Source organism: Acanthopagrus latus, chromosome 8 (genome assembly GCF_904848185.1).
Source record: "Acanthopagrus latus isolate v.2019 chromosome 8, fAcaLat1.1, whole genome shotgun sequence".
Lineage (NCBI taxonomy): Eukaryota > Metazoa > Chordata > Actinopteri > Spariformes > Sparidae > Acanthopagrus > Acanthopagrus latus.
The window spans coordinates 23,152,244-23,164,770 of record NC_051046.1 but is presented as its reverse complement, the minus strand read 5'-3'; the positions used below and the strand labels follow the sequence as shown (position 1 = coordinate 23,164,770).

General features: G+C 46.3%; 1 protein-coding gene across 3 annotated transcripts in view; it reads right to left on the bottom strand.

Moving 5' to 3' along the window:
- The window catches only part of kcng4a (potassium voltage-gated channel, subfamily G, member 4a), a 28,266-nt gene extending 16,198 nt beyond the window's left edge, over positions 1-12,068 (bottom strand). The window contains exons 1-3 of one of the 3 annotated variants that reach the window (XM_037105893.1): positions 11,352-12,068; positions 7,772-8,531; positions 7,010-7,651 (exon numbers count right to left, since the gene is read on the bottom strand). In XM_037105893.1, coding sequence (XP_036961788.1) covers positions 7,010-7,651; positions 7,772-7,879 — 750 coding nt within the window. In that variant the 5' untranslated portion in view covers positions 7,880-8,531; positions 11,352-12,068. Of the gene's footprint in view, positions 1-7,009; positions 7,652-7,771; positions 8,532-11,226; positions 11,240-11,351 lie in introns of those variants that run through there. The other 2 variants (XM_037105895.1, XM_037105894.1) reach the window with 2 other exon arrangements.
- Between the last annotated feature and the right edge of the window lie 459 nt (positions 12,069-12,527).

Sequence of the window (12,527 nt, the reverse complement as noted above, 5' to 3'; positions counted from 1 at the left end):
CTCATATGAAAGTCACAACTTTGTGCTATCAAATAAGTCATCAATTTGAAAAAAAAACCAACTTTGCTTCATTACGTACTTGGCCACTAGCAGTGCAACCAGTGCTCATTCCCTGCCATCCTGCACTGACATTCAAGCGGCGGTACTGCAGCAACCTCAACCTCAAAATGCAGGACAGTCGCTCACAAATGAACAATAACAATGTAATGTCAGCTAGCAAGCTATTGGGCAACAGTGACATGAGCAAACTAGTAGCACTTGTTTCATGGCTGTTATTTAGGGGTGTGACGAGATCTAATGCCACGAGATCACACCATCTTCAAATGTGACAGTATTTCTTGTCGAGGTCAAAAGCTGACTGGCTCTGTCAAGAGTAGATTCGGAGCAGCAGCAAGCATGACGGGATCTGACAGTGAGCCCTCGACGTGTCCATCTTCATACATCAAGAGACCACAAACAAGCCCTAACACAAGAAGAATGGGTGCACCCTTTCCTGAGGCACAGATGCGCAACAGTAGGGTTGGTGGGGCAAGGGGTGTGCTGGGATTGGGGCCAAAGTCCTTCCTGGTCATTCAATTTGCTTTTTATTCCCATTCATAAATAATGTTTAAACAGAAAAATCAATATTGCATGCAGCCCTTACCTATTGTACAGTAAGTGAGCTAATATAGTGCTAACAAGTTCCGACTACATGCTAGAAAATGGTCCTCCTGACCAGTCAAACACCCTGGAAAATTGGGGTTTCCAGTCTAAAGCGACGCTCAGTGAAAATATTATTATTATCATTAAATAACCTTTAGTGTTGCATGCAAATTACATTAGAGGAGCAGTCCCGACAGTGATTGGTTGCAGGTTATTATTCCAGACTGTAATATATTCATTTCCCATCACCACAGCGCTGTTGAACACGACGAGAAAGGAAGCTATTTTTTGCAGACAGAATGTGACTACACACTATTACATAAAACGACCTGATACTAATGACATGTATGTAAACTGAAAAATCCTCCTGAGCCTCTTCAGCAAATGCACTATCAGTGTCACAAATCACTTTGACCCTCCCTCATGCCCTCATGTGGCGCAGATAGATGTCAGATGACACGCATGTCGTTTTGTCACGCTTTGTCTGATCCTGACGTTTAAACACCACTGTTGTCTAGTGATCATGAAAAAAATTAATTAAAAAAAATGATTTTGTAACCAGAACAGAGGTTGTTTACACAGTTTTTTGCAGCCTGTCAAAACTTTCAACTTTCGTCCTCATGATGAAGAGAGAACCTTTGCAGAACATCTGTTTAGTCATTCCGATCAGAGAGATGAATATGTCCTAGTTATCATGAGAGAAGTACTGAAAACAGTCATCTCCGCCAAAGATCTTCGTGACATTTGCTCAGTTTGATTTTTTATAAAATTCTGTTTTTCTTTCACAAATGACAATTTTTTCCGCTTGTTTATCATACTTCAAAATGTGTGTGTGTGTGTGTGTGCCCTCTTCCTCATGCGCCCAGGTAATATGGCTGTGTCTCAGACAGTCTTTAAACTTTGAACAGCTCCTCTGGGAGGAGATGAGGGAGGGAAAGGAGGCTTCTTGGCTGCTTTGGTGTTTACGTCCTCCTCTCTTACTCTGTTCTCCTATTATCTCCCTCTCCCTCTCCGCGGCCCAGACTCCTCTCTGTTTCCTGCCTCCCCTCTGATATAAAGAATAACCTTATCTTCCTTCCCTTCAGACGTCACAACGCACATTATCCCCCTCTCACTACATCTCTACTGCTTTTTTGTCTCTTAATAGAATGAGATAGCACCCATCCACCTGCCCCCTCTATAATCGCTTGTTTGGTGGTTCAACAGGATTATTGACACGTCTCTCCTGGAGAACTAGTTAGAAGTCGATAAGAGAATGTGTCAAATCTTTCAGTCTGAGGCTTAAGTCCGCTACTCAGCTGTCTCCGTTGCTCTCTCTGTCCCTCGCTCTCTGCAGACACTTGTGATTGATGCCTCGGGACGTAATTATTGAACAGCAAATCCCACTCCAATTTATGGCATTAAGGACATAAAATGGCCACTTCAATTACTCCCCAGGCCAGAGTACGACAGAATTAGGAAAAAGGAGAACAAATCTGATGAGGCTGTCTGAAAATACTCCGTCACCCGGCGAGAATATTAAAGACATGAATCTGAGTGACACCCGCCCGAGAGTGAAACGCTCCCGCGTATATGCGGTAAATGACCAGGAATGGATGCAGGGAAAGGCGCCGTCTTGTTCGGAAAAGTTTCACTCAGACATCTGTGCGGAGTAAGTCCTCGTCTTCGGTGGATGTTTGACATTTGAACAGCGGCAAGATGTAAACTCAGGCAGGTTATCAATGTGTGCTGAGGCCCGCTGCTTTCCATAGAGAGTTATCAGCTGCATACGCCCTTGTTGATTCCAATCTAAATGCTGCTGCTTTCCTGCCAGAGATTGCCGAGGCCAGTGCGGGGATAGGACAGCAGTCGTGATGGAAATTCATCTTGTGAACTACTGAATAAAAGTGGAGATAATACAGCACCCACCACAAAACTGTGACATTAAAGAACCATTAGCAGTAAGGGAATAGTTTCGGGCTCGGTTGAAATGGTGAAAGCATTTCATTGTTTCGCAGCAGAGGGTAGTCGCATCGATCTTTCATCAACTCTGGTCATCTTGGTTAGTCATCTTAAACAAAGAGCTTGTCCTGAATTCAAACGATTCACACAAAAATCTTCAAGTCCGTCCACACCAAGAACAATCGTTAAAACAATACCTGTAGACAAATGATAACGCTCTGTAAAGCGCTGCTGTGCTCCAGCTGTGACGGCTGCCTAGGAAAATTGATATTAATGAGCTGTTACTGTTGCTGCACTGAGAAACACAATATGAAAACCCACACACAGATATGGTTTCAGAACGACAGGAGAATCCAACACTCCGTTACGAGAGCTGTCAGCAGATTTCCATTCATAGTCAACATCAATTATCCTGCTGATGGTTACAAAGGACATCAAAACACATTTCAGTGACCCAGTTAACATTTGTCAGTATGTCTCAGGTCAAAACCAGCACTATTAGCACTCCTGCAACATCATTGTGGAGGGAAATGTCCCAAAAATCAGTGTAGTTGAAGGCCACACTTGCTGTTACAGGTGTCAATCTTGGTATGGAGGGTCATTTAATCCCCCAAACACAGCTCTGATTGGTCAACTGCTCTGATTGGTCAACTGTCTCCAACACTGCGCCACATTTACAGTAACTGATACAGTGAACACATCAGAGCTCCAGGTGGAGTTTTAGCAGTCTGGAATCAAATTGAAACTTTACAAACACACCTCTTACGCTCGAGCGAACATCTCACCTGACAAACAACGCAAACAAAACACGTGGTGACATGTTCCAATCCACGGTGGAAGAATGTGATGTGGTGACCTTGGAAATGTTAGTTTGGGTGAAAAAGTCACTGTCAAGTTTGTACACCTCCAGAAACTCAAGCTCTACTCCAGCCCAAAGTTTTATTTAGAAGTCATCATGCTGTCCATAATGTTCACATGCTACTCTCAGCTGGGTCTAAAAGTCCACCACCGTTGATCTTACATCAATAATTCATGCAGCAATTTGCATTTCTGACACCCGTCAGGAGAGTCGTGCTTCCCGTCAAAGTCTTGCAGCTGTACAGCCTCAAGGAAGAACAGTGGCTCCAGAATAATATGAAGAGTTTTTACATTATGAGCAGAGCACTTATAGAACGGACAGATACACAATGACAGCAGGGGATGGAGTGGTTATTATAAGTGAGCTTAAAACTAAGCTGTATGATAAAGGCGTCCCTTAAAGATCTTAAGGATCAACTGAGGACAGGCAGAAGGCAGAGACGCATTACATACTGTACAGATAGACAGAGGGGATCAGGAGGAGGGTGGAAAATTAAGCACTGTTTATCTCTTGCTTTTTTTTTTTTTTTCCCGCCAGAATCTCGCTCATCCTTTCTCCATTCTAATTCTCTCTCCAGAGCATTTTCTTTAACTCCATCTCTCTCAGACACATCCTTTATTTGGCCCCTTCCTCCTTCCTCCGCTCACTTTATCTTTTCCTTTCTCACTCCAAACCCAAACCCAGGCAGGCGGCAGGATGAATAATGAGCGGACGAGGGAATTTTGGCCCACTCCAGCACAAAGCAGACCAGAGACGGAGACAAACAGCAGGGCCATGTGAATTAAAGATGACAGGTTTCCTACTGTTCCTGCCTGGGCGGGCGAGTCGGACACTGCAGATGGAGTTCAGTAACCCAACACACGAGAACTCAGGAGCACGCAGAGAGAAAAAACAAAACAAAACAAAAAAAAAAACCGTGAAGGCAGCAGATGGATTTGTTTACCTCTGGAATGAGCCGCCATCCCCTTTCCGAGAATTAGTATCGACATGTAAAGAAACGCTCGGATGAACACGCACGTCTAACATGTCCCTATAACCCGCGATGTCCTAACAAGGAAATGTCAGACACAATCACGCGCGCACAAAAACACACACAAACACACACCCCAAGATGCACTCGCTTGCACTCACACCGCGAGACTGTCCTCACGAGGCACGGAGATGTCTGACACAACCGTGCAAGCATCCACGTGCGTACACACAGCAGCGTAACATGTCACAAAACTCTTGCTGCTTTTTCCGGAACGCTCGCGCCAGGAATCAATATCAGAATGATCGTGGCAGAGGAGTGCACTGACCCCTGACAGCTCCACTCCTCCCCTGGAGCTCCGCTGTCACTCCGACTGTGCTCACCTGAGAGATTTAAAAGCGTTTTTTTCCGTTTCCGTTTGCATCAGACACAAATGCAACCACGACCCTATACATCAGGTAACAGAGATGGGGACCGTAGTTTGCGAAGTGGACTTGAGATGCACTTAAGTCACCACACACAGAGACTTGAGACTTGACTCAAACTAAAAAAGACCCGACTTGGACTTGCAATCTGGGACTCTTGAACAATCTTCGTCTCAACGCTGGCACGCCTACTGCCGTCCCCTCTCTTGATCTCACCCTCCCTCCGGTTTCACGAGTGCGAAGCCGCGGCTGTAGACGTGTGCTGCAGTAACAACAGGGCTCAAAACAACACCATGAGCTGCCGTGCTGTTTGGCATCACCTTTGGCTAGAAGGGACCAAACAAAAAAAAATGCGCCAAGGGCAAAGCCTGCAGAATCAAAATAAAGCACCCTAGATCAACCACATCAAACTTTGTCACCCAAAAACACATCCGGACGGGTCAGCTGGGATAGTTAACGTTAGCACCTATGGACAGTTAGCAAATGTGCTTAGCTCAGCATAATAAGCTACTTAACGTTAGCTTGCTTGATTAGACTGGCTTCTTTCTTTTTTTTTTTTTTTTTATTGAAATGCAATGCCTGTTTAAAGTGATGAAACACAGGAATGATAATAACACGTTGCATGCCTTGAACTCCTCAGATATAGTTATGGTGTGTTCTCAGCAGATCCGACGGCATACAGCAAATGACAGAATGCTCAATTTTTGTCAGGGAACAGCACAGTTATTCTAAGCAACACTTGTACTGTGTCTCTGCCTCTGCTGTATGAATATCTGCATGCTTGTGTCTCCTGCTGTCTGTCTGACTCTGCTGTTGTGAACCTGCCCTGTGCATGACATACATCAACATTAGCCTCTGACCCCACTGCCCTTTCCCCCCCCGAAGGCTAAGTCTTGCAGATTTGCCCAAACAAATGCTATCAATGATCCATGCGGCAGGAATCATCCAGTCACGCAGGTTTTACAGCACTCGGTGAATCAAACCCAGGGACTCTGGCCAAGCTTTTAACCAACTCATCGAGCATTCTGCCTTCCTCCGCCTGCTAAATTCTCCAGTATCACACCCTCCTGCACTTGATCCTTTGGCTGCCTTTGACTGCTCATATCAAAATCAATACGGAGGCACCACCGTTGACGACTTCTTAACAGCTGTTGAGCAGGTGCGTGGAGTTTTCCCGCTCTGTGCACACATCGGATGCATATATGGATCGCATGTCTTATTGCAAGTGAAGCGTGGATACACTGCAGTATCTTTCAGTCTGATGGGAACAGATTCAAGACTAAATGTGTGCAAAATTCAGAGAGAGCCGTATCGGTTACAGCAGATAAGTTCATTACTATTTTATGTGCATGTGACCTTGACCATGTGTGTGTGTGTGTGTGTGTGTGTGTGTGTGTGTGTGTGCATGCGTGTGTGTGTGTGTGTGTGTGTGTGCAGGAATGTGACTGCCTTGAGCAAATCCATGCACTGTTCGAGAGTATCTACTGGTGCGCACATTTGTATGCGTGCGTGTGTCTGTGCGAGATACAGTAAGCCCATTTCATTCTTCCCTAGTGTTTACTGACAGATACTGGACAGGCCTCAGTGAGCAGCTCTGGCTTCATTATCTCACGCTGCTATGGGTAGACACAGATCACAGGACATGGGTGGCCAACACACACAAACAGCGGCATCCAACAGGGATATTTAAAAGGGTGTGACGACGGGGCATTTTCACATTTGAGAGTTGCAAAGCCCGACTTTTTTTTTGCAGCATCCCAAACTCTGCCTCGCTCTGTGATAAATAAAAGACTATCACATGCTTGTGTTTCATCACTTTTAAACAATGGCCTACTGTAGACACACTCTGATGATAAAATTCAACGTTACTTTCCAGTGAACAAAGATAGAGTCTGAATCTAAATGAGCATCCGGTCTGTAATGTTAAGCTGTGAGCAGCTCTGTCTGTGTCTTTGAGCGTTGAAGATTTGTGAGATGAGACGGCAGTAATTATTCACACCACTCAGATAAATCTCACTGACAGACAGGCAACTTACTATAAAAGTTACATTCATGGGCCGTCTTCTGGTTCAGTATTATAACTGATTATTTAGAAATGAGTTTGATTTCACTCCAGGGTCCTGTGCTGCTGACGGCAACATCTACGACATGCAGACACACCGATCGACTCACCCTCTCCTCTTCCTCTCTGAGGTCTGGCATGGTGCTTATACACAAGCTGATGACCGTCACCGCCACCATGATCACCGACATGCAGGCAAAGATCTTCCCCGGCAAGCCAGACTGTGGATTCTCCACCATATCTCTCAGCCAGTTCATCACCTGTCGGTACCTCGTCTCCTCCACCGGCACGCGCTGCATGGCGTTCCTCTGCCTGCACTCCTCCTCGCGCCGCTCCAGCTCGTGCACCTCCTCGATGCGGGTGTACATCTTCCTCTTGCAGCAGCGCTCCATGTACGTTATCTCCACCCCCCAGTAGGTCAGCTCGTCGTGCAGGGAAAGGACGCACATCTCCCGCAGCAGACGCAGTTTCCCGGCGGCCAGGAAGTTGAGGATGACCCTGAAGGCCGACGGCGAGCGGTCGAAGAAGAATTCCTTGCGGGCTTCGTCATAGTCGTCGCAGATGCTGGCGATGTCCTCAGGTGACCGGCAGCCACAGAGGCGGCCCAGTCGCGTGAGGGGGAATTGCTCTAGGGTGCTCCAGGGGAAGGTGTAGCGGTTTCCCCCAACGTTGATTACTGCCAGCAGAGCGTGGTCGACGGACAACAGGTCCTCTGGCCGACGGATGAACTGAGCCCTCTGGTAGTGAACACCCTGGAGAATAAACAATGAAACCCCTCAATGCAAGACCGGACTGCATCTGAAACATGTGTGACTTGACTACAAATAGTTGTCTACAACTTGATCCCCTATTAGTGACCATCTTAATCATACCTTGATGGTCTCGGTCTCGGGGATCTCTGTGAAGATGCGGTCAAGGCTGCTGTCATCGCTGACGGACAGATTGCTGAAGTCATGGTTGGCATTGCTGATGATGGGCATGGCGGCATCTGGAAAGCACCCTGCTCCTCACTGGGCAGCTCAGACCAGGTGATGAACGCAGAAAAGGTGTACAGATCGCACCAGGCGAGACTTTCCAGTCTCAGGATACAGCAGTCTCTAGTGTGTTGCAGCGTCCAGCAACTCACGATAACTCTTGCACAAAGCTTTCCCACAACAGCCTAGGCCTATTGTAGACAAGCAGAGCATGCACACAGCTGTAGCCCTCTGACTTTTTGGTCTTAGAACCCCTCATAACAAGGAGTTTTTTCACAGCGACGAGCTATGGCTTTGGCTTCTAACCAACAGAGCAAAAGCCCAGAAAACAGAAAGAATGAGGTGTGCAAGGAATCCTTTTGTCACAATCGAGTGTGGGTGAGTTCTGACATCGCCATCAGAAGTCCACAAGTTGGCATATCAGGATTCAGCATTTGATCAGTGGGTAATCCCAGTCTGATGCGAGAGCCTGGGAAAGGAAAAGCCGAAACAGAGAGGGGGTTAGCATTGATCAGTGGCTCATAGCTGCAGAGGATGAGCTGGATGAGTCAAGGAGCCAAATATGTAGCGCTCGGGTGTCCGGGGACTGAGGGGGATCCTCTCTGTCGCCGCAGCAGGATCAGGGAGGGCCTAGACATTTGGTGGCATCATGCAGGCACTGAGAGAGAGAGACAGAGAGAGAGAGAGAGAGAGAGACAGAGAGAGAGAGAGAGAGAGAGACAGAGAGAGAGAGAGAGAGACAGAGAGAGAGAGAGAGGGAGAGAGAGGGAGAGAGAGAGAGACAGAGAGAGAGAGAGAGAGAGGGAGAGAGAGAGAGAGAGAGAGAGAGAGAGAAATGTCAGAACGGAGCTATGATGGGATGACATTAAGCTGCTGTCACACTGTAGAGCAAAAATGAACAAATAATAGGAAAGAGATGGCGTGAAGGCAGAAAATGGTGAGGGGGGAGGTGGGAGAGAGCACACCTCAATGAGACTGCAGTGCTGTAGGCTCCACCCCCTCTTACACTTCCTTTCAGTGGGAAACAAGACAGACAGACACATCAGCTCTGCTGCTATAAATGGCCGGTCACTGTGGACGGTGGAGGACCTGAGCATACAGCAAGGGACTTTAAATGGAAATCAACATCCAATAAAGATGGCCCGGCTGGTCTACTTAGCCTGGGTGTTGTAAAATTCTAGGAATGACAGTAGAAAAGAACATTCAGGTCTGATGTGTTATTCACACTCTGAGTGAGTTATTGGCTGCCGTAGATGGGCAGCCATCCGAGCAACAGACACTGAAGCACAGGGTCCAAAATGTTTTTCTTGGCAACACAATTGCCCTGAAACTTATTGGCACTATTAGATGTTACAGTTGCCCAGAATGGTGTGCTGTGTATCAAAGCCTTCAGCAACTGAGGTAATTTAAACCTGCTGTATTTGTTATTTATTTACTTTGACTGTCTCACGGTTCGTCATTTTTTTCCAACTGCAGTCACTCAATTATGCTACCTGCATGCAAACATTAGAAGTGGGGGTCAAAAAGAAAGGCAGTGGGAGGAAAAAAAAACTAAAAAACTGTTGATGTTTGAGAGCTGACAATTTGACAGTTTTTTCTTTTTTTTTCATAGCAGCCAAATCACAGGTGTAAAGACTTAGCTTAGTAACGGTTGCTTACAGATTGCCATCATAAATGCTATTAGCTGCACCTGTGCTTTTGCTGCTGTAAGATTTCCCCTTAAAACTCCTGAGTACGCCCTTGGGTGCAGCTCAAAAATGTCTGTGACACCTTTTTAATTGTGTACTTGCTCATAAGTGCATAATTCAAAGTTGTGTTTTGATAAACAGAATTTCCACATTCTACCAGTGACAGACCTTTAAAGGCACCGTGTGAGACGGATTTTGTATCTAATGTTACAGTGCCGGATGATAAAAGAAGAGGCTTTCAGTTGCTCGCAGGCTGAAACAGCTGGAATCATCCTTTGAGACTCATTGTGCGGTTGCTTCTTGTATCAAGCCGCTAACTGTAGACTAAAGCTGGCTTTTGATTGTGTGGCTGCCCAGCTCTTTTTCTCCTGCCAGCTTTTGTTGGGACTAAGACACTGTAATACATTTTCTACACATGCCACAGCAATTTTAAAAAGCCGATTCAGACCTTTCTACCGAGGTCTGCGCACACGAGTAGGTGCAAATGTCTCTGACACACACTCGTCACTCATCGGTCACTGACTCACCACACTGTCGGTGAGCACAGTCAGTGTCCTGTGAGAATAATACAGACCTGCAGTCACTTCATATTTTGCTCACAGCAGCCTTTATAGCATCAGATTATCATCAGCCTGCTGCTCAGTGTCTATCTACAGTAACCACAGGCTTATTGAATATGTGGCTGGACAGGGCAGACAGTTTGAAGCACTGGACCGCACCAACATGCGTCACTAATTCAGATCCAGGAGGATAGGATCCTGTACTGGTGGAACCAATAAATCACTTCTGTCACGACTGCTCTTGTTTCATTTCCACCTCACAGGAGGAGGAGAGAGTGATGAAGTGTGTATTAATCGATTTGTATTCCCCGTGGTTGTGGCTGGTGATTCTCAGTGTAAAGTTAGCCGAAGGAGGTGTTTCCAGGAGCACACTGCTGTTATCAGCTTCGCTCGACCTGGTTTGGTTCTCGGCCAGACATGAATGATGGACCAATAAAACTCATGATCTCAGCTAGGACTTTAGTTGCATTTTTTTTTTCAACTGTAAAGACAAAGTACAATCGGACCAAATCAAGCTGTAATGAAACTTAAAGCAGAAATTACTTGTGTACAAATTTTTTTTACTGATTTATACTTTTCTGAATTGATTTTTTGGGTTTACTGACATGGACTTTGTCGATGATGGGGTCATACTGCATTCAGCATTCAGTCAGGGACCCCTGGGATCAGGGAGCTTCTGTCATATTCATGGGCAATGTCAACAGCAGCTGCATTTGCCAGGAGCTGGTGGAGGGACCTGCCTTCTAATATGGATCGAGTTCCTCTCTCTCTCTCTCTCTCTCTCTCTCTCTCTATTCATCTCTCTCTCTCTCTCTCTCTCACACACACACACACACACACACACACACACAGTTCAACTTGCCAGAGCGCGCACACACATTGTTCCGCAACTACTTCTCGCCCTTCTCCACACCTTCCAATTAAGCTCCGTGAAATTGGGCAATTAATTAAAATCTCATCAGAGAGTCTCCTTTGGGTGTTTTCATGAAGAGGGGGAAAAAATTTTACGGAACGCCTGAAGTCAGAGCCAAGTGTTGTTTCTTACATTACAGTTAATTCATTCATGAAAATGGCACAATTTGGGCTCTGAAAATTTCCGTCTTACGCTTCTGTCCGTGTGAAGCTCCGGCGCTGCTCAGGTGAAGTGTCTGCCGCAGCATCACAACTTCAGGAGAATATTCACTGACACAACACAAGCCCCTGAAGGCGGCAGGATAACTTATGACTTACCGTCCGGAGCGCCGCTCATCTCCGCACGGTGGCTGTGAAATCCCCTTCGTTTCCTCGCAGTCCCTCCGACCATTCAGCACCAAATCGGGGTGTCTACGAGCTTCCAGGTCCCCATGTTGCAGCAATAAGAGGAGCACCTCCGCGGCGTCCGCATCATCCGGTGGACGGCGCGCACAGAGTCTGAGCCTGTCACGGGTAAAAGGTCTGGTGCGCTTAAAGTGTCCCGTTACGGCTCGGTTAGTGGTGCTGCAGGAGGAGAGGAGGAGCAGGGGAGGAGGAGGAGGAGGAGGAGGAGGGACGGGAGGGAGGGGGGAGTCAGAACCGTGGTGCGCAACACAGGAGACTCCCGGGACCCAAGTTCAAGTTCGAGCGCAAGTGTGACGGCAGGCGCAGTAGTGGGCTCCCTGTTAGAGGAAGATGACATTTCAGCAGGACTGGAGAGGGAGCGAGGGCTCGACACCTCTGCCTTCTCGCTCGGATAATGTGAACATTCAAGGACAGCGAGGAGATGCTCTCATCCGCGTCTCCTGTCGGTCCCCTCATCGCTTCATGCGCAACAGGGGGCGCCTGTTACCTCCCAAATCACCTCCGCTAAAAGCTGAACCTGAGCCAGCTCAGAGTCCAAACATTGTGAAGTCAGTGCAAAAAGAAGAAACAAAATGTTTAATTATATCTGTTAAGAAAACGCTATAACTCACTAATTATAATTTAATATCAGACCTGGGTATTATACCACATGAGAGGTACATCAAGTGAGTTTAATTTATTTTTGTCTTTTTTAATAAGAACTGTGAAATACTGAGACAGAAATGGAATATAGTTTGTTTTTTTTGTTTTTTTATCTAATGGCCAAAGACAGGATAGGTTTTAGTCTTATACCAATTTTCACATACATTTGTAGAGTTGAATACTTACCCCCATATTTAACATTTGCTGAATGAAAAAGTACGCCCAAATACCTAAGAGAGTGTTGTAGACAGCATTTAGTCTACAAATTGAGTGTTTTTTCCATGAAGTCTGGTGACTCCACGTTCTTCACGACTTTATCATGTTTTATCTAACACATGGGTGTCACCCAAGAAAGTACCTTGGCTGCAAATTTTTGGACTCCGCCCACAGCCTCCCATCCACCAATACATATTATATTATAACCTGGAGATGCATGTTATGTACAAT